This window comes from Sorex fumeus, unplaced genomic scaffold (genome assembly GCF_029834395.1).
Source record: "Sorex fumeus unplaced genomic scaffold, SorFum_2.1 ptg000061l, whole genome shotgun sequence".
In the NCBI taxonomy this organism is placed as follows: Eukaryota; Metazoa; Chordata; class Mammalia; order Eulipotyphla; family Soricidae; genus Sorex; species Sorex fumeus.
Genome location: NW_026606118.1, coordinates 11,522,774 through 11,544,832, shown reverse-complemented (window position 1 = coordinate 11,544,832; position 22,059 = coordinate 11,522,774). Strand labels below are relative to the sequence as shown.

The following is a 22,059-nucleotide window of genomic DNA, read 5'->3' as shown; positions in this document are numbered from 1 at the left end:
CATCCTTCCTCAGAGCTCTGTCGAGGAAACTGAACCCCTAGAGATTCTTTCTAGTCTGAAATCACCCAGGGTCAGTGCCAATATCCTAATATCAGCTACTGTTTCCATACTCCCTGTGGCTGAACTGAAATGGCCATTTATCGGATCCCTCAGTGAAAACTATCTCGGCCTCTGTCTTATCTTCTAAACACACATGTTACTGGGGGAACATGGAGTTCTCTCTGTAGCTTTTCTCCCTATGTGATCTCTCCAAGTTAACCTGAAGTTCTCTCTGATCCTTCCATAAAATGCCCTTGCACTAGTCTATTACCGGCAGTATCACATTGTTTATAATGATGGCCCAATGGCTCTGCATTTTTCATTAGATTGCAAGTTGCTGGGAGGTAGGACTAATATTTTGAGCATTTTTGCCTGACTAGAGGAGCTCTTCCAGTCAGGCAAGCATCTTCCAGTCAGGCAAATATAAAGATATCTTTATATATCTTCCCTGCAAGGAATCATCAACAAATGCCAGATGAGTAATACTATCAAAAAGTGGTCACACTCAATTTTCCCCATTGTGTCTGTCACTGCACCCTGAGAAAATCACTGACCTGGGTCCCAGCATTGATTCTAGTTCCTCTGATTCCTTTCTCTAATTCTCTGGCTCTCCATCTGTACTCTCAGGATGTGTGGGTTTGGGGTTGAAATCAAATGGCCAGGATGGTGCCACTCATTGAACTTTTAGGACCATCGCATATTACTGACTTTTGCTGCTCTCTCACGCCTAATTCAATCTTTTAGGAAGAAAGAGCCAGGAAGGCCTCAAATTAGATGGCGAGCCAGCCATTCCTATTGGTGGCCACTGGTGTGGCTGAACCAATCCCACAAGCCCCAGTCAAAATTGCTCAATCAAAATTGCTCCCAAATTGACGTTCAATAGCAAATACTGAGGTTCCAGCTTAGACCTGGCTAGGTTTCACTTAGGAAGCAGGAGTACTTTGGGGATTTGAAGTTGGATCACACTACTGTTTTAAATTGCTTAAAACAGTAATTCCATATTCTGGATTAAAGTCCTTTGTTTGAAGCTGAAGTTGATTTTACCTGAAGATCCCGCAATGTTGTCTCCTGGGTCTGTGCATCTCCTTCAAGAACTGAGTATCGATCCAGTTTTTCTTGCTCTTGCCGCAGCCAAACCTCAAAAGCCTGCAGGTTTCGCTGATACTCTTGATGTAGGCGAACGAGTTTTTCAGATTTGGTGATGGCTTCCTATATTTGCATTCAAGATAATTTAAGATGATTGATATAAGAATATTTTTCTACATGCCATAGCAATGTATTGTAAAAAATGCATATCTTCAGTTTGAAAAGGGCTCAGTTATTCATTGTTGGAACATGATTTATTTCCTAGGAGAATGAAACTCCAAATTTATGTAAAGTTATGAAAATACAATGTCATAATTAATGAGAAAAATATCATTCTGTTGCATTCACTACCTAATCTCTGAGTTCCTTATGGCATAACAAAAATACATTGGAAAAAATTTAAGTTTTATGTCATAAAAACATGATTTTGCACATAAAAAATAGAAATTATTATCTTGTGACTAGGATGTGCCCTACAAGTTATTGTTTTTTTTTAAGTGAGACCTATATACCTATATCAGAATGATCGCTCCTACTGGTATTGCCAGATCTAGAAAACTCTTACTACCAGTGATAAAAATGCATTTATGAATTTTCATGAAGCTGCTCAATATCTCTTTCTTTCCCATTTTTAAAATTTTTTTTTAATTTTTGGGTCACACTGGCGTAAGCTCAGGGCTTACTCCTGGTGATTTGCAGGGGCTCTAGGTAGTCCTGTGTACTGAACATGAGTTAGATGCACACAAGGGCAGCACCCAATCTGCTCTACTATTTCTCTGGCCTTCTAATATGTTTCTGAAACTAGAAACATTCTATGACTTTTTAGTTGAGAATGATTTCCCTTTTATAAATTTCCTATCCTAACAATGTTCAAGGGACTTGGTGTCTCCCAAGAGTGTGTTTAAAACATTGAGATGATTTGGCTTCTTTGATTCTATCAGCTGTTCCTGCCAGTACAGGGTCGTTACATCAGCACAGCTCCGGGGACTTCTAAGAAAATGGCTCTATACATATCACGGTCAGCCTTACCTCAGCTCTCTCTTTGATGGCTCTATATCGCTCCTGTAGATCCTGGAATTCCAGCTGGGTGACATAGTGCTCGGTCATGGCAGCCCCTTTGGCTTCTATGGTCTCCATCAACGTACTGTGACTTAGCACTTCTTCATTCAATAACTAGAGAGCATAAAAAAAAGAATAGACATAGACTATTGGTTCAATGACATAGACTATTGGTTCAATGACATTACCAAGATTAACAATTTTTAACAGCACACTTAATAAGCGATCTCAGCTTGCTAATCTGCAAATAAGTATCTATCTGAAGAGTAGGACTCTGTATATTTTTTGTCCAATCCCCCAAATTTCTCAAGATATTGATTTCAACTGGTTTGGATATCTCGAACTTGATTTGAGATATGGGATCCTGATAATCGCCTCCCTATTCATTCCAAGTACCTCACATCCACTTCTCCTTCATCTCTTGTCAAACAGTAAACATCACTGCTGTCCATCTGGCACCACTGTCTGCCCAGGTGGTCAGCCAGAACATTCTCAGTCAATTCACCCAGATGGTCATCTAGAGTATTCTCCATCAACCCAAACAAGATGAGGCCCTGTCAGTTCTGTCTCCTCATTATGTTTGGTAAACTGCCCTGCAAGTGTTATTCTCCTCTTTCAGACTTCTCAGTGCTCTGCTGGTGGTAGATTTTGTGCCACCAATTCTTCCCTCATTCATTTCCCAATGCTCTCCACACAGCAGACTGGGTCATGAAGAGGTTGACAACTGTAAATGGAATCATGGCAGCACCATTGAAATCACTGATGATCTTCCTAGTGCTGTCAAGATCAGTTCAACATGATTTGGTCCGGCCCCCTCAGTCAACTCAACTCTAGCAACATCTACTTACTTTCCTCTCTAGCAACACACAAACTTTCTTTTAGGGTTCTCCCCACTTTAGTGTTGGTGTTCTTGCCGCAAAGTCCATCTCAAAGGCTCTTTTTTTTCTATTTGGGGTCACAACTGGTGATGCACAGGGCTTAGTCCTGGCTCTGCACTCAGAAATTACCCCTGGAAGTGTTCAAGGGACCATATGGGATGTTGAGGCTCTTTTATTATTTTTTACCTGGAAGATTTTTCTCTGCACTAAATTTCTTACATCCCAGTCTACATGTCAACAGTTTCAGGGAGATTTTTTCTGTGCATTCCCAACTCCTGGGTGTTCATTAGTGAGTCTATGTACCTTCACCAAAACACAATCATCTCTTTTATTTAATGGAGCCTGACACAATGGCTGCATAGAGCAAATTCTCAATAAATATTTGTTGAATTTTCTGAGAATATACCCAAGGAGCAGTGATCAGGGAGCCGGAGTCTTTCCTGACTGCCCCAGTGATGCTTAGGGGGCACTAGTATCACATCTCACAGTGCTTGAGGGCCATAACAGGTGATGTTTTATGGAATCAGAAATGCCAAATGCTTCTAGGGACTGAAATCTACGTTGAAACATGTGAGACATGTGCCCTAACCTTTTTACTATTTCCCTTGCTCTGACTAGAAAATTTGATTGGTTCAACATTTATCATTATTATGATTCTTTAATGGAGAAAACGAGGAATAGCTTAACTTGCAGGTACATACATGACATCCAGACAGGTCTAGTGCGTTGGCATAGAACACATTAGCCCTATAGTTTTCTAATAACTTTCGTTTATTGGGGCGAGGATGCACTTGGCGGTGCTCAGGGCTAACTCCTAGTTCTGCAGTCAGGGATCACCCCTGGCAGGCTCAGATGACCACATGGGGTGTTGGGGGTCAGACGTGGGTTGGCCATGTAATAGTAGATGCTCTACCATAAGTTTTCAAACAACTTTCACTTCACATTGACTCCGTGTCAGACAAGAAGCTGTGTTTATCATGTGAAAGAAAAAGCACCTGTATTCATTCAGAGAGGTATGCAAGCCTACATTTCCTAAAATTGATTTTTAAAAATCTAAATTATCAGAGGGCATGAAAACTAAGTCTTGGGAAGTGGAGATACTCAGCAAAAATAACTTTTGAAATTTAGGAAAGTAAACAAGTATTTGCCAAGGCCAGAGGATGAGTTTGGATGTTCTGGGATGAGATTCTGCAAAGATGGGGATTCTTAGAAGATGATGGCACATTCTGGAAATGATGAGAAATTCAATGTGGCTTGAATGTGGGTAGAAGGAAGGGAAAAGAATAAGGGAAAGAAGAATGGCAAAGGAGATGATTAAGAGTCCTGCAAAGCCAGTGAGCGAGAGAGTGAAAGGTGAGTCAGACAAGGAGAAAAGCATGATGGAGCCATCCACACTTATTCAGGGCGGCAGGATGGAGACAAGGGACCAGGAAAGGAAGGGGTCTACAGAGACTCCAGGAAAGCAGGTAGATTATCACCTAGGGGAGAAGTTAGCAGGACTTAAATTCTTCATAGGAGGTGGGGATGGGAAAGAAAGATGCAGGGGGTTACAATGAAGGGCATTCAGCACGGGTGACACACATGAACCTGAATTAAAAAGAAATGAATATGAAGGATTTAGGAATGGACAGTGATAAGTACTGCTCAGGACATGATATGGTTGACAGGATACAGGTTGTGTGAAGCATATTCCTTGGAATAAGGTAGCTGCTGTAAATCAGAGGTCTCTGAAATGTTACGTTTCACATTACTATCAGGAAGATAGAAAACATACTTAAACATACATTGAAGAAAATTTTAATTATTTTGGAGAGGGCGATTTGGGTTACACCTGTATTCAGGGCTTACTCTCGGCTCTGTGCTCAGGGATCACTTCTGGGAAGGCTCAGGGGTCCGTGCGGTGCTGGAGATTAGACCTGCTTCAGTAAAATGCAAGGTAAGAGCCTTACCTCCTGTGTTATCTCTCCCATCTGTTTATTTATTTTGAAAAACCTTTACATGTAACATAGTTGACCCTTAAATAATACAGGGTTGGAGATGCTGATCCCATGCAGGCAAAATTTCTTATACTTTTTTGACTCTTACTAAACTTAACTACTTGCTAGTTAATCTTGCTTTCAGCAAATTAGTAAAGGCCTTGCTGAGAGCATGAAATGCTGACTAATAGACATTTTATATTTTTTATGTATTGTGTACTATATTGTTATAATAAAGTAAACTAGAGAGGCTGGGGTGATAGCACAGCAAGTAGGTCATTTGCATTGCATATGGCCAACCCGGGTTGATTCCCAGCATTCCTTATGGTCCCCCAAGCACCACCAGGAGTAATTCCTAAGTGCATGAGCCAGGAGTAACCCCTGTGCAACGCTGGGTGTGTGTGACCCCCCAAAAGCAAAAATAAATAAATAAAGTAAGCTAAAAAAGAAAATTTCATCCAGAAATATATAAGGAAGAAAAAATGTATTTAAAGTATCAAACAGTGCAGGAAATTTGTTATAACTGTTTACAAGAAAATTCACATTTTCATGTTGTTGTGCAGAACCATTATAAAAAAAAAGCACAAATGGAATATATAAAAGTATGTTATAAGAAGAAAGCATTTTGTATCTTAATTATGAGATAATAAAAACATATCTCAGACTACCAAACTTTAAATGGCCTATATTCTAAATTATGGATCTATGAGACTTTCCTGGAACAGTAAAATTTTGCTCACTTGTACCATGAAAATCAAACAGTTGTCTAGGTAAAGAAGCTGTCAGGAATCACAGGACATGCCTCAAACAGAGGCAACTTACAAGTACTGCCCTAGCATTGGGCCTTAGCACACATCCAAGTACCATTGCGGAATTCCCAAGGGGAATCTCAGAAAGAACAACACCGAAAATCCGGTCTCACCTTGGCGTTCCCCAGGGCAGCAGTCTTCTCCCGTAGCTCTGCCCGCTGCCGTTCAGAATCCTCCAGGCTGGCTTCCACGCTGTCCATCCAGCTGGAAAACTGTCGAACGTCATCCTGATAGCTGGTCCACTTAGAAAGAGCTCCTTCGAGTTGACTGGAAGGCATGAGAGGCCAGTGAGCGAGCTCTGTGGTCCCCTGCACCTGCCTTACCATCCGCTCAAGCCCCCAGAAGGCCAGCCATCTGGACAGGGGCCCCTGGGGAGCAGGTGGCATGACAAGGGGTCTCACATCCTGGTTAGATCCCTGGCAAGCCTGGCCTCAGGAATCAAGGGGCAGAGAGGTCTGTGCAGAAGAATGGGAAAGTGGGTGGGGTTGAACATGTGGAGGCAGTGATCCGGTCTCCACAGACCTAAGGGCAAACTCAGGAGGACCATCCCTTCAATCTCCACCCCTGCAGCGAGGTCCCCGTGGAGCCCGCTCTTGGAGCATGGGGAGAAACTAGATGGAATTCCACCAAAGGAGCTGCACACAGATTGGAGGATAACGGCACATTAAGGGGGCAAGGGAAAGCAAGTACTCTCACTGAGTTGCATGACATTAGAAATCAGAAAAGCAGCCAAACAAAACCTGCTCATTTCTCGTACACATAAACTATGCACCTCCTTCTTTCAAAACCACATTTTTTATTTTTTTGTCTGTTTTGGATTCGGTTTGGTTTTGGGGGCAGTGCTCAAGGCTTCCTCCTGGCTCTGTGATCAGGTATCACTCACGGCTGGGCTCACAGACTCTATAATGTGCGAGGGATTGGTTGGCTGCAGGCAAGGCAAGCGTCCTGCATGCTGTCCTATCTCTCCACACACAGGACATTTTCTTTTTTCTTTTCTTTTCTTTTCTTTTCTTTTTTTCCTTTCTTTCCTTTGGATCACACCCAGAGATGTTCAGGGGTTACTCCTGGCTCTGCACTCAGGAATTGGCCGTGCTTGGGGGACCACACGGGATGCCAGGGATTGAACCCAGGTTGGCCACGCGCAAGGCAAATGCCCTCCCCACTGTGCTACCCAAGACCAAATTTTCACGGAGCCAGAGGTTCACCTCCATTCATCAGTTGTATCTGATTCTGTTCTCCTGCATTGGGTCATTTTGTGGCAGCAACTCTGGGCTTTGCCTCCATACCCCTGGGATCTTGGCACTAGACACAGGACACCTGGGGCTTCCACTTACCGACTCTATGGCCACTTGGCTTGAGGTCACTCCCTGTCCTTGGTGGCCTCTCTGCTTGAGGATAATGTACCTGAGGGGTGCCAGGCTCTGTGGCCCCTGTGTCCCCTGGGAGCTGACTCGCAAACTCTCCTGCATGCAGCCTGTTCTACCCGGGAGCTGACTTGTAAACTCACAAACTCTCCTGGGAGCCTGTTCTATCTAACTCCCTGCTCTGCCCATGGGACTAAGTCCCAGCAGCACCCCAGGGAGGTGCTTGGTACTGTGCCCCCTTTTTGGCGCAACCGCTTCCTCACTGCTTTCCTACCCCCTGCTAGTGCTTTCTATTTTTCCTACTTGGTTTTCACTACTATATTATTATATGACAAACTCTTGTCTTTTCACTTTATCACTGAATAACAATAGAGAAAAGTACTTGTAAACCTTATAGTGTAGCAAACCAATGTCACCTCAATTGATTACAGAAAATAAATCCTAAATTTTTTTTCATACAAAGGTTGTAACCACTCAACATTTAGTTATGTAATCCCATAAGGCAGGGGTCTTCATAAGCCCCCATTGAAGAAGAGAAGTCTTATTTTTAGTGTTTTCTGGGCTACAGAAATTTAAGCCTGGAGTTGTTGATGTCACCTAAATTTTAAAGAAAAGGTGGGGAAAAAAGAGAAAAAGGGGGAGGGGAAAGTGGAAAGAAGGAGAGGAAGGAAAGAAGTTAGGAAGAGAAGGAGCTTGGGAGGGAGGAATGATGGGAGGAAAGAAAGGAAGTAAAAAGGAAAGATGGGAGAAAAGAATAATGGAATGAAAGTAAGATGGTAAGAAAAATTAAAAGAAAGGAGAAAATAGGGAAAGGTACGGAGGAAGAAAGAAACAAGAAGGAGGGAATGAAGAAAAGTAGGAAGAAAAGAGGGAAGGTAGGAAGAAGGGAAGGAAGAAAGGAAATGAGGGAAGACAGAAAGAAGGGAAGGGAAAAAGCGGAGGGAGGAAGGAAGGAAGGAAGGAAGGAAGGAAGGAAGGAAATGGAAGGAGGGAGGGAAGGAGGGAGGGAGGGAGAGAGGGGGAAGAAAGAAGGAAGGAGGGAGGGAAGAGAGAAGAAGGAGGGAGTGGGGAGGGAGGAGTGGAGAAAGGAAGGAAGGAAGGGGATGGAGGGAGGGAGGGAAGGAGGGAGAGAGGGAGAAAGGGAGGGAGGAAGGAAGAAGGAAGGAGGGAGGGAAGGAGGGAGTGAGGAAAGAAAATGGAAGGAGGGAAGGAGGGAGGGAGAGAGGGAGGGAGTAGCAGCTGAGCTCTAGACTGATAACCCAGTAAAGGCTTCTCAGGGTTGGGGGTCAGTTACCTCTTACACCGAATTCCTGTGGACAGAAGGGAGGCCCAGGTGTCCTTCACAGCCTGCAGCTGCTGCAGCAGTGCCGGCGAGCCCTCGGGAGAGGTGTTCTGCAGGACAGACTCGCCCCTGGTCATGATCATCTTCATCTGGATCTCCTTTTCCTGCTTCACTGATAACAGCGCCTGCAAGAGCAGAGTTTTGGCTCATTTTCTGACCTGATGCATAAGAGTTCCCAAAGATAGAAGGATGATGAGTAGCTGCACTGAGCGATGATCTCTTAGGCAGAGTAGGCAGGGGAACGATCCCTTGCTGGGGTGTCTGGGGCCCTCACTAGTCACAACTGTGACCATCCACTCATCACAAAATTCTCTGAACTCCTCTTTCCCCAAAGCTTCGTTGTGATGAGCTGTCATGAGACAAAACTCACTGAACACCAAGCGCAGAGATTATGCAAGGGCACGGGAGAAAGAAGTAAAAAAATGTAAAAGTCTCGAGTATAACAAACCTATGAAATGGACTGATGGATATTACACGATAAGGCCATTTCAAGTTCCTTACTTTGAGAAGGTTCTCCCAAGGGGTTCCCTGTAGCCTGGGGACGCCTTTCCCTGATTCTTGGCTAACTGGGCTAGTGGTTCCCTGAGAGGGTCAGAGAATGCAGTGCTGAGCAGGAGAACCTGGGCCAGCCTAGCAGCTCCAGAGATGCACCCTAAAATGATCAGGGACCATATGCGGTACCAGGGATCAGCATGAACCAGGATCGGCAGCATGCAAGGTATGCGCCACCATCCCTGTACTATCTTTCAGACCCCATTTCAAGTTCTTTAAACGCACGTCACTTTCCATGTGTATGAAAAGGGAGCTTTAATGCAAAGCTGCTGGGGTCATCACCAAAAGCCAAAGTTGCAGTTCTTCTTCCAAATCCCCTCAGCCTCAGTTGCTCACTGCCATCTGCTTTTGCAGCCCCAAGAATGAAGTGCTCTTGGAGTCTTCTGTGCTTCCCTGATGCTTTCCTCGTTTTGATCCTGTTCTCATTCACAAATTTCAGCCTTGGGCTGGACTTCCAGGGAACCCTGCTCTGACCCCCAGCGACCCCAGCCCTTCAGCCCAGCTTCATGCACCAGAAATACATCCTTCTCTGTCTGCTCTTAACCTCTGGGCCACAGCCTCCGACTCAGGGCTGTGTTTCATTCTGAGATACCCCGGGCTTGAATGAGAGAGAAGAATGCAGGCTATACACATGGTTCCAAATGCAAAGTAGAACTAGTGTCTTGGGGTGCAGAAAAATCCCCCATAGGATAGAAGCAGGGAAGTGAGTGGAATAAGAGCGGAAATGTTTCAACCTACAAAATGTTTCATGGTTGTAATCTATCTTTCAAAATAAATATACCCATGAAGCATTCCAAAATGGAATCTCGTTGTTGGTTAGCAAGCAAGCACCCACAGCTGAATTGTTTTCTGGCTTTATAATACTGTTGGATTTTTCTTTGATCCATATCCAGCAGTGCTCAAGGCTGACTTCTGGTTCAGTGCTCATGGGTCATTCCCGGCAGAGTCAGAGGACCATATGTAGTGCCAGGGATCGAACCTGAGCTCCCTGAAACACCCTACCCACTGCACTATCACTCGAGTTCCTGGCTTTATGATTTGAGAAGGCATTCAGGGGTGGATATGTCCAGAGGGAAATGACTTGGGTATGAGGCATGATTACATCTGGACATCCTACTACACAAAGAGCATTTTCTGAATGTTTGTGTAGGAGAGAGACAGACAGAGACAGAGGTACAGAGATAGAAATGGAAATAGAGAGACAAGAGACAGAGAGAAAGACAGGGAGAGAGAGAGAGAGAGAGAGAGAGAGAGAGAGAGAGAGAGAGAGAGAGAGAATCACATCAGGCAGAGCAATCCCAATACAGCGATTAAAGGCATTTCCCCGGAGACGCCAACCTCGAGTTTGAGCAGCCGGCTGTCCAGCACGCTCTTATCCGATGTGGGGTGGCAGTAAGAGTCCAGCATGTGTACAGCATCCGTCATCCAGTCTTGCAGCTCCTTCATCCCGAGCGAGAGCTGCTGGTGCTCGGCCACAATCCGATCCAACCTCGACACTTTCTCCTGGAAGTGAGAGAAGTGAGTGTCCCACTGTCTGATGTACAGAGGCTCCACCCCTCAGACAATACCAATCGTGACTTGTTTGCAATAACCACAATCAGGGCACCCCACACCCCAGCTTCGAGGGTATCATCTCAGAAGCACTCCACCTTGGAGTTCCTATCTTTCTTTAGAGCACACATTTCCTGTACTTCTTTACTTTGTATATTGCTCTCTGGATTATCTCACTTTCTCTTTGTATTTTTCTCTTTAAATTTGTAGATGACTTATTTAATGACTGAAAATCAAACAAATTATAATCAGCCAGAGGTTCCTATGATGTGCTGATATGAGCATGTATGAATCTATGAGATGTGACTTATCTTTTTTAAGTAGTATAAATATAGGAATATTTAGTAGTATAAATATAGGAATATCTTCGTACACATGAAGGTACTGGCAGAGGGACAAAGCCACGTGGGTTCCGGGGCCGAGATCTCCAAGCCTACTCGGATTGGAGTTGAGCATCCTCCACCCAGATCCTCCAATTTCCAGTAGGCGGGGGTCACACCCACCACCTGGCCTCCTGGCGCCGGTGTAATCCCATCAGCGGCCAAGACTCAGAGACTATAAAATTCAGCTCCCGGAACCGCGCGGCCGCATTCACGGCCGTGCGACATCTTATCAGGACATCTTTTTTATGACATCTTATTATCTCATTCCTACTTTGGACAAACTTGCAGGCTATCAAATGTAGCCTGCCCACAGGGCAGAGTCTGGCAAACTCCCCGTGGCGTACCAAATATGCCAAATACCAGTAACAATGATGGGTCTCATTCTCCTAAAGAGCCTTGAATATAATCTCAGGGCTAGGATGAAAGAGACGTTACTGGGGCCTGCTCGAGGCAATCGACGAATAACAGGATGATGAATGAATGAATGAATGAAATATAGGAATATTCGATCAAATGTAGAAACATTATAATGTCACTGCCTATTAGCTGAGTTGTTCTTCCTCTTTATGATAATTGTACTTTTTCTTTGGAAAGAATCAGTACGATTTCTTCTTAATGTTTTGTCTGGTTCCAAATCAAAATATCTTCTAGCCTAGCACATTTGACTCTCTTCATATCACATATATTTAAACACAGGGACCATACATTTAATTTATGAATTGTAAGTTTTGTCCAATATGCGGAACATTTTATGAATATAGTTTCCAACTCTTTAAGTATCTCACATGTAGTTTTAAAAGTAGAATCTAAGTACAGTATCCTAAAACTGAATCTAAGTATAAAATAGTAAAAATTTTCCTTTATTCGAATGCTTTGAAGGCAAAAATGTAAGCCATTATATAAAAAACAGAAAAAAATTAGTATAAACATATATTATGTTTACATGTTCGGATCCCTTCTGGACCCAAACTATATTACAACTATATAAAACTCCAAGTGGGCTGCCCCACAAAATTAATTTTTTTGTGTGTTATTTTTGTCATGTGGCCATACCCAGCAGTGCTTACGGTTTTCTCCTGCTCTGAGCTCAGGGATCACTCCTGGTGGGGCTCAGGGGATCCTGTGTGGTGCCAAGGGCCCAACAGGGGTCCTCCACATGAAAGGCAGGTCATTAAGTCCTATACTTTCCCTGTGACCCATGCCCTACAAGTTTGGGAGGGATCTTATTACACTAGTTCTATGTTCTTGGAGAGGGAAGAGGCTACTCCCATTTTTTTTTTCCTAGAGAGCCTAAAAGAGATTTTATCAGGACTCACTATCAATATTGAGTCTACCCTAAAATCTGAAACAGAGGACTTGCGATACAATTATAAAAATAATCTCTCCCAGCTCAATCTGAATCCCCTAATTTAAGATGGTTTGGATTCTTGCACTGTTGAAATAACTGCATCTGAGATTCTTTTAGACTTTCAGTTCTGTGGTTTCCTTGATGTCAATGCTCCGGGTCTTTAAAATAAAAACAAGGATGGGGAGCAAGTGTTTCACCAGTGAAGGAGCTATTTCGTACAGACCTACAGATCGCTCAAGTCCTAAAGATTACACACACTCAAGTTCTTGCTTTGCGCTGGGAAACACACAACATGAGGCAGCACAACCGTGTTTCAGGGGATGGCGAGGCCGGGAAGATCACGGAAAGACCTTTGGCCACTCCAGGCCTGGTCCTGGCCCGCCTGCTCCCCTGTACAAGCCTCGCAGACAGCCGACTCATCACACATGGCACATGGCAGGCATTACCTTGGTTAGGTTGCTTAGTGCTAGATACTGAGAGGCCAGCTGCGACACTCTGTGCATAAAGCTCTTGCTGGCAGCTTGTCCTTCCCACAGCTGCTGAGCTTTCTCTTTGAGCCTGTTGAGCTGAGGCTCGTAGCACTTTATTTCCTCAAGGACAGACTGAAAAGCACAAGCAAGTTACTAGTAAGAGGATGGGGGGAAAAGCACATCGCGGACGAAGACTTTGACCTGAGGAACACAGAAACGAACACTTGAGTGGGCAAGGAGTGTGCTCCGGGCTGTCTTCAGGATTTCCATGCTATGGACAAGTGTGGACTGCGGGACACCAACACACATCTCCACAGACAGCCAAAAAACACAGAGGGGACTTGAGGGCTCATGCAATCAGGGGGACTCGGGAGTGGGTAACAGGAGGACAAGAAGGCGTGCTCTCCACTGGGGGGCGCTGCATGCACCGAGGACGTGAATACAGGCCGGGCACTGGAGGGGCCGCACCTGGAGCTTCTGCTGCTCTCGCCTCTTGGCCGGCAGGTCGTAGAGCCGATTGCTGCTTTCGTGAACCATCTTCTCAGTTTTGCTCAGCCACTCCTGCAGAGGCTCCGCACTGACTTCAAAGTCCTTCATCTGGACCTTTAGATTCTACAAGATAGTGTCAGAGATGGACTTTTATTTTTTATATCTGGGGTATTTGCAGCCACATTTAGCCCTTTACTCAGGGCTTACTCCTGGCTCTGTGCTTGGGAATCCCTCATGGTATGAGTAAGGGTGATGAGGATTGGACCCAGAGCAGCCATGTGTAAGGCAAGAGCCCTACCCACTGCACTATCTCTTTAACCCCAAGTTGGAAATTTTTAAATTCTGGAGCACGTGGCTACATATGTGGCCACATATGTCTCCAAATTCCTCAATACTCTGCCCAGCAGGAGCACAGCAAATTAGAAACCAACTAATCTCAATAAACAAAACAAACTAACAAACAAAAAACATACAGTTCAGGAAGCCCTGAGTGTACTGGTGAGGTGGGGTGGGGTGAGGAGGAATACTGGGGACATTGCTGGTGGGAAATAGACACTGCTGAAGAGATGGGTGTGGAAACTGTATGACTGAAATCTGATCATGAACAGCTTTTTAACTATGTATCCCACCATAATTCAATTAAAAAGAAATAAAATTTATAAAAAAACACACAACCAGTCAGTTTCTTGGGGTCAGAGCCATAGCACAATGGGGAGAGTATTTGCCTGGAACATAGTTGTGCCAGGTTCGATTCTCCACACCCCATGTACTCCCCAACCCAGCACTAGCCAGTGATCCCTGAGGGCAGAGCCCTGAGTGCAGAGCCAAGAATAAGCCCTGAGCACAGACAGGTGTGGCTCCAAACAAAACAAACCAAGGAAAAAAAATAAAAAAGAGACCAACAGGTTCCTCACTCAGCCTTTCTCAGTCAGGATTCTGGGAGAAAGTCAAATCCTTGCATCCTAAAGCAGTCACTGCAAGAAAGAACTATCTGCTCCCCTATGCATCTAGAATGAAATGGTTATGTTTCATCCTTGGTAAAAGTAAGGAAACTAGATTCCATTCTGAGGTTAAGATAAGGAACCTTAGTGTAGACTCAAGGAACCCAGGTATAAACTCAGCACACATTTCATTCACATCTGATTCTAATCTTCAGGTCCAGTCTAATCTGTGTTGATGATTCCACAAAAACCCATGTGGACACCAACCTTCTCAAATTCCCAGCATGAAGGCCACACTCATTCCCTGTACCCAGACATATAATTCCTTTTTCTGGCTATGCACACTAATCTTAGAAAATTCAATGGTACTATGTTAAAAAGACATCTTTCTGAAGCTTGCCTTGAATTCTCCCAGTAGAATTAACTGCATCCTCCTTTTCATAATATCCTGAATCCACCTATATATACTCTAATCATCTCTTTGTAGATTTATTATCCTTCTAGAAAATAAATTCCCTAAGGAAAGAGAGAAGACCAATCTCTTGTTCTCCTAATAAAGCGCTATGCATTATTATGTCTCTATCTTAATAAGAATGAAAGAATGCATGAAGGAAGGCTAGAGAGAAAGGTAAGAAAGCAAATAATTTCTGATGAGCAGTCTACTCGTGGACATTTATTTTTTACAAAGCAATCTAGTAATTAAAACTAGATGTGCTACATTCAACAGCTAGTGCTCTCCAAAACAGGCCATACGACACTAATGATCACTGCAAATTAAGAGTAAATTCAAGGCTTTGTCCAGTAGTTACTATTCTCTACTGTATAGATGGTTAGCATGAGAGAAGGGCCAATATTGTAAAGAAAACTACATGGTCTTAGCTAAGAAAGAATGAACTGAGGAAATGCACATTTTCTCTTTCTAGATATGGATTCTCTATTACTTTCCCATTCTGCACTAATAATGGTCATAATCAAACCAGGGGTCTATTCTGCCAGGCAGTACTGTTCTGAAAGGAAAAAAACCTCATCTTTATACTTCTCAATTTTCCTACAAGCAAAGAATTGGTACAAAAACAAGTGGTCTCACAATTAAAAATTAATTGTGGCAATAATTATGTTATGATTTTAATAAACTAACCCTCCAAATATGCTTCTTGATATCTGATTTAGTTCTAATGGACCTTGGATCGTGGCATTTGACTAGAAATTTCTGTTCATTCTCTTACAACAACTTCCCAAATTGAGGTATTGCAAATGAAAATTAAGTGATGCTGGAATGTAAAACAACTGCTCTTGGAATGGTGCCAAGAGATATGCTACTCAGTTCTTCAGGGAAGCTCACATTCCTTGCTGTAGAACTATTCCTTACAGTTCTTCAAATTCAGAGAAGGAAGACCAAGACCACTGAAATAGGAATTTGGATCTACTGAAAGTACGGTTTACCACATGGACACAGGGGCTGCGATTTTTGCTCATTCAATCACATTCAAGTGTGAGCTACTAGTGGGATACACTAGTGTGAACGTCTTAACTGACAACAACACACAACGCAGCACACACATACACACAGCCATTAGGTTATACTCTACCTCCAGGGCAGATTCCTTTTGGTGGAGATTTGAATGAAAATTTTTCCAATCTTCTTTTGCAGATGCAATTTTGGCTTGGATGCCATTAGCTTTTTCTTTGGTCAACAAAGTACTCAAAAGTTCACCTTTTGATAGCATCATGTTTAGCTTATGCTGTCCATTTTCACTTTCTGACAAAAATTCCTATAAAGAAATATAAAGATCTAGGTGTGAGAAAATATATATGCTTTAAAATATATCGCTGTTTTTCACTTTTAGGACTTTTCTTTATTTTTTTAAAATAAATTGCTGTTATTGACTTGTTTCTCAATAACATCAAGGAAATAAAAAACTTTCTGTATATATTAAATGGAGATTTTTTCTCTATCTTTGTTTTTTGATTTGTGGGTCAAACCCAGTGATGCACAGGGATTGCTCATGGCTCTACACTCAGTAATTACTCCTGGCAGTGCTTGGGGGACCATATGGGATACCGGGGATTGAACCCAGGTCAGCCACATACAAGGCAAATGCCCTACCTGCTGTTCTATCACTCTGGCCCTATTCTATATTTATATTGGAATAACAATGTACCTGATATGGTTAATGGACAAGTTAAATGAGAAAATCTAGACTACTCAATCATAATACTTTCCACTGAGATTTATTATTTCCTGTCTCTCTTAATATATAAAGATAACATGCAATGTTAGTGAATGTAATCATTTCTTTGCACAAGCAATTATTTCAAGTAGGTATTTATTTAAGTTTCTTAGGCAAAAGTTTAGTGTGCTTTAAAGGAGTTGTAAAGAATTTTTTAATTTAATCACAGTGAGATATACAGTTACAAAGTTGTTTATAACTGGGTTTCAGTCATATAATATTCCAACACCTATCCCTTCACCAGTGTTCATTTCCCACCAGCAATGCCCCAGTTTCCCTCCTTCCCCCAGACACACCTCCCCACCTGTCTTTATGGCAGGCACTTTTCTTTTTTCTTTCTTTCTCTTGCTCTCATTTATTTTGGGCATTATGATTTGCAATACAGATACTGAAAGGTTAACATGTATATACCTTTACCTGCTTTCAGCACTCAGTTCTTGTCCAGAGGGATCATTTCTAACTATTATTGTCATACTGGTCCTTCCTCTATCTTAATTGTCCCTTGCCTCCCAAACACTTGTGGCAAGTTTCTGACCACTGAACAACCTAAAGAAATTTTTTTAAAATTGACTTTATCATTTAAAATTGATAACACTTAAAAGTAGGTAAGGGATATTCTTGATAACCTTTCGGTATCAGTATTGCAAACCACAATGCCCAAAAGGGGGATAGATAGAGAGAGATATAGAGAGACAGAGAAGAAAAGTTCTGCCAAGATCTGCCAAAGAGGGAGGCAAGTGGTGGTAGGGGGTGATGAGAGGGAACCTGGGGACCCTAGTGCTGGGAAATGTACACTGGTGGAGGGATGGGCGTTGGAATACTACATGAATGATAGCACAGCAGTAAGGCATTTGCCTTGCACACAGCCAACATGGCCGACCCGAGTTTGATTCCTCCACCCCTCTCGGAGAGCCCGGCAAGCTACCGAGAGTATCTCGCCTGACAAGCTCCCCATGATGTATTCGATATGCCAAACATAGTAACAACAAAGTCTCCAACGGAGACGTTACTGGGCCCGCTCGAGCAAATCGATGATCAACGGGAGGGCCTTTACTTTACTTTACTAAAATAAAAATACATAAATAAATAAATAAAATTGGTAACACTCTTACCTGTATTTTTTGAAGACTAGTTGAAACTTCATTAATATTTTGAGGTATATCAAAACATTTGGCTGTAGTGATTTTTGCATTAACCAACCATTGCTGGAAATCCTTGAAGGCTCTTCGAAACCTTTGCTGTAAAATCTCCTCTTTATTCTGACAGCCCTTGGAAGCTTGTAAGCAAAGGCTAAGGCCAGGATTTTCAATATTGAATGTAAGGAAAAAGAATAAAATACATTTTTTAAATGTTTGTAAGATTCAACAGTTCTTAGCTCATATACTCTCATAACAGTAATATATTTAGTGATCAATGGATGATATCATCTTTGAAATCACCCCTATCAATGACTCGAACCTCTAGTGTTTCACTTGTAGAAAAATATTTTTTTGCCTTTTTTTTGGCCTTTTGGGTCACACCCAGCATTGCACTGGGGTTACTCCTGGCTCTTCACTCAGGAATCACTTCTGGCAGTGCTCAGGGGACCATACGGGATGCTGAGAATTGAACCCGGGTTGGCCACATGCAAGTGGTCACTCTGCTATCACTCCAGCCCCTGTACAAAAATACTTGGGATTTACAACTCCAACGCTGGTCAGTTCATGCTCACCGATTATATTCTTTAATCAAGCCAGAAACCTTCCCACTGTATGTGCTCAGGTCCCTGGAAAATCGACAAAGTTCATTCAATTGAGACTTGAGATCCTCGGTCTTAGGTTCTGCTTTATGAAGTGCATCGAGTATCTCCTATTAAAAATAACAATCAGAGAAGGAATATTAAATTAAGCAATTTCTTCATGCTAATATTGTGCGCATAAATAAAATAAATTATTAGTAAGGAAAGAAGAAGGTGCAGATGTAGTAAAGAAGTGAAGCCTCTTTTTAAGATTCCCTTTGGAAAATAACTTAGCTAACTTGTAGTTTTTTCAAGCCTGTGGTTAGTACCTCAGTATCAAATGCTGCCCAAGTCTTCAGATAATCAAGGGGTAGGAGAAATAACTTCCAGTGGGATAAAAAAAGGAAAAATAAGGCAAATCATTTTATATGATGAAGCCACTGGAATACATACATGTATATATATGGTACGTGTAATATATACATATAAAATACATTTAATATAGCAATGCAGTTAGAGAGGAAATAATTTTATGCTTCTTAAATGGCATATGTAGTTAACTTTCACATCAAGAGTTTCTTATAATTCGGTGGTCTGTTTCAATCAGTAATCCACTTCATACTTTCATTCACTCAATGTGCCATTCATTCTTGTGTATTCTGGGATCCCCTTTTTGGTGAAAGGCAAGATTATTTTCCTTGATGAGCTCATAGTATAATAGATGAGAGACACTTGGTTGATCATAGCAATGTGGATTTCTCTTTTCCATTTTTTCTTATTTTGGGGGCCACACCTAGAAATGCTCAGGACTGTTTCCTGGGTCTGTGCTCAGGGACGACCCCTAGCAGACTTGGGTGCCCAGAACCAAACCTGGTCATCTGGTGAGTCTTGTGCAAGGCAAATGCCCTCCCTCCAGTATTATCACTTCAGCCCCACTATTGTGTATTTATTTACTTTTTCTTTTATTTCTGGGTCTGGAGCAATAGCACAGCGGGCAGGGTGTTTGCCTTGCACGTGGCCAACCCGGGTTTGATTCTTCTGTCCCTCTCAGAGAGCCCAGCAAGCTACCAAGAGTATCCTCCATGGCAGAACCTGGCAAACTCCCCGTAGTATATTCCATATGCCAAAAAACAGTAACAACGAGTCTCACAGTGGAGACGTTACTGGTGCCTGCTCTTGCAAATCGATGGGAGGACAGTGCCACAGTGCTGGGGAAAACTTGTGGGGCTTAGGGCTTACTCTTCGCTCTGTGCTCAGAGATCATGCCTGGCAGGCTCAGGAGACCACACGGGGTGCCAGGGATCAAACCCGGGTTGGCCGTGTACAAGGTAAATGCCCTGCCACTGTACTATCACTCTGCCCCCAGCACTGTGTATTTCTAATCCAAAATAAAACCTGAGACATGACAGACATTTCTCTGAAAGCATGGTCATGGCCACTGAGTATTACCAGGAGCTTTGCAAACTGTGTTTCTTTTACAGGGCTGTCACGAAGCAGAGTGAGATTATGAGTGTCAAAGAAAACTTCTGGCAAACTGAGAAATATATAAAGTTGAAGAGACAGGGGACTAGAGTGATAGTATAGTAGGTAAGGCATCTGTCATGCATGCGGCAGACCCAGGTTTGATCTCAAGCACCCCTTATGTTCCACCCTGAGTCTCTCTAAGAGTGATCCCTGAACATAGAGCCAGGGATAAGCCCCAAGCAATGCCAAGGATAGCCCCAAAACTAGAAGATCCCCTTCAACAAAATAAAAAGAAAAGGAAAGGAAAGGAAAGGAAAGGAAAGGAAAGGAAAGGAAAGGAAAGGAAAGGAAAGGAAAGGAAAGAAAAGGAAAGAAGGAAGCAAGGAAGGAAGGAAGGAAGGAAGGAAGGAAGGAAGGAAGAAAGAAAGAAAGAAAGAAAGAAAGAAAGAAAGAAAGAAAGAAAGAAAGAGGGGCTGGAGCAATAGTACAGCAAGTATGGCTTTTTCCTTGCACACAGCCGACCCAGGTTCGATTCCCAGCATCCCAGATGCACTGCCAGGAGTAATTCCTGAGTGTAGAGCCAGGAGTAACTCCTGAGCATCGCTGGGTGTGACCCAAAAAGAAAAAAAGAAAAAAGAAAGACAGACAGAAAATGAACACAGAAATGCCCTCCATTCCAACTGAATGGGACTCTGTGGGTGATACTAACACCAAGGTAAAAGAAGAACTAAGGAGGAAGCACAAAGCTGAGAGTAACTACTCAGATAGCCATTGCCACTGGCTCCCATTATTTTAGAGGTATTTACTGAGAGATGGCCTGGATTAGTTAGGCACGTGTGTTTCTCAACAAACAGGGCCTGTGTGCACTTCTCAACACAGTAAATAGCTCCATTGTACAGTCCCTGATCCCCATCTGAAAATGAGGCACGGTCTTGGCTCGCCCCTCGCCCTCCGGTTCCCGGCCAGGGATAAAGAGCTCCGGTCCACTCTGAGTCTGAGAGTGCTGCTCCTCAGTGCTGAGTACTGACTTGCAGGAGGCTGAAATATATATTTGCAAAACTGGGTTTGGATAAACTTATTTTGTGTTCATGACTTGTTTCGGGTAACCTGCTTTCCTGGCATTGTTTTGAAGTCTTGATATTAGAAGGTATGAACATGTGCAGCAGGAAATCACAAAAGTTGTAAGACTAAGCGGTTATGGAGATGTCATAAATGTGGAACAATGAAGGGTCCATCAGGGACACTTAACTTTATTTTTAATTTTTTTAATTTTATAAAGTAGTTCTAGGACTACTTTATAAAATTAAAAAAATATTTTATAAAGTAGTTTTGCATGGGAAGAGCCTGGCAAGCTCCCCATGGAGTATTCAATATGTCAAATACAGTAACGACTAAAGGTCTCAACCCCCTGACCCTGAAAGAGCCTCCAATCATTGGGAAAAGACGATTAAGAAGAGGCTGCTAAAATCTCAGGGCTCGGAGGAATAGAAATGCTACTGGCGCCCGCTTGAGTAAATCAAAGATTAACGAGATTACAGTGATACAGTGATATAAAGTAGTTCATAATATTTGATTAAGTTTAATACTCAAACACCAATCCCACCACCATTACACCTTCCCACCACCATATTTCAGGTGTTTCCTCCTACTTTGAATCCCATCAAATGGGGACACTTAACGTTAAGTAATCTCAAATTTGGGAGGATTTACTGAGAATGTTGGTCTGGGAAAGGTTATTTATTTTGTTTTGAAGGCCACGCTGGCTAGTGCTCAGGGCTGACTCCTGGCTCTGTGCTCAGGGATCACTCCTGGTGGGCTCAGAGGAACATATGAGGTTCTGGGGTCCATCCTGGGTCAGCCATAAGCAAGACAAGTGCCCTACTGACAGTTTTATCACTCGGGCCCCAGGTCACCTTCTTTTTGCGTGAATCTACATGGCTCTCCATAGACCTTGGGGCATTAGATCCCACCAAAGCGAGTCTGCGCTTTCTGAGCAGTGGCAGAGAATGAGCAGCTGCCAGTGAATGTGACATCCACCACCACAGCACCTGAGTTCTGCCAACATGAAGTTCCAGCAGCCAGGTACTGTCACTGCACTCACAGTTGATGTCTGTTCTTGGTCGGCTAAACCAACACTTCAAAGAACCAAATTATCTCAATATGGGACGTCTAAAACTCAGCTATGAATAACTTGCAATTACGGTCACTGTCGCTGTCCTCCCATTGTTCATCGATTTGCTTGAGCGAGCCCCGTAACATCTCCATTTTGAGACTTGTTGTTACTGTGTTTGGCATATTGAATACATCACAGATAGCTTGCCAGGCTTTGTCGGGCAGGCAAGATACTCTTGGTAACTTGC

The 22,059-nt window shown here is 43.0% G+C and overlaps 1 protein-coding gene across 5 annotated transcripts in view; it reads right to left on the bottom strand.

Annotated features, from left to right (window-relative positions):
* The window catches only part of SYNE1 (spectrin repeat containing nuclear envelope protein 1), a 566,819-nt gene that overhangs the window by 265,439 nt on the left and 279,321 nt on the right, over positions 1–22,059 (bottom strand). For all 5 annotated transcript variants that reach the window (XM_056125930.1, XM_056125931.1, XM_056125932.1 and 2 more), the window contains 10 exons: positions 18,230–18,366; positions 17,631–17,808; positions 15,877–16,059; positions 13,326–13,469; positions 12,834–12,989; positions 10,444–10,608; positions 8,506–8,678; positions 5,961–6,114; positions 2,155–2,298; positions 1,084–1,248 (listed from right to left, as the gene is read on the bottom strand). In XM_056125930.1, coding sequence (XP_055981905.1) covers positions 1,084–1,248; positions 2,155–2,298; positions 5,961–6,114; positions 8,506–8,678; positions 10,444–10,608; positions 12,834–12,989; positions 13,326–13,469; positions 15,877–16,059; positions 17,631–17,808; positions 18,230–18,366 — 1,599 coding nt within the window. The remainder of the gene's footprint in view (positions 1–1,083; positions 1,249–2,154; positions 2,299–5,960; positions 6,115–8,505; positions 8,679–10,443; positions 10,609–12,833; positions 12,990–13,325; positions 13,470–15,876; positions 16,060–17,630; positions 17,809–18,229; positions 18,367–22,059) is intronic.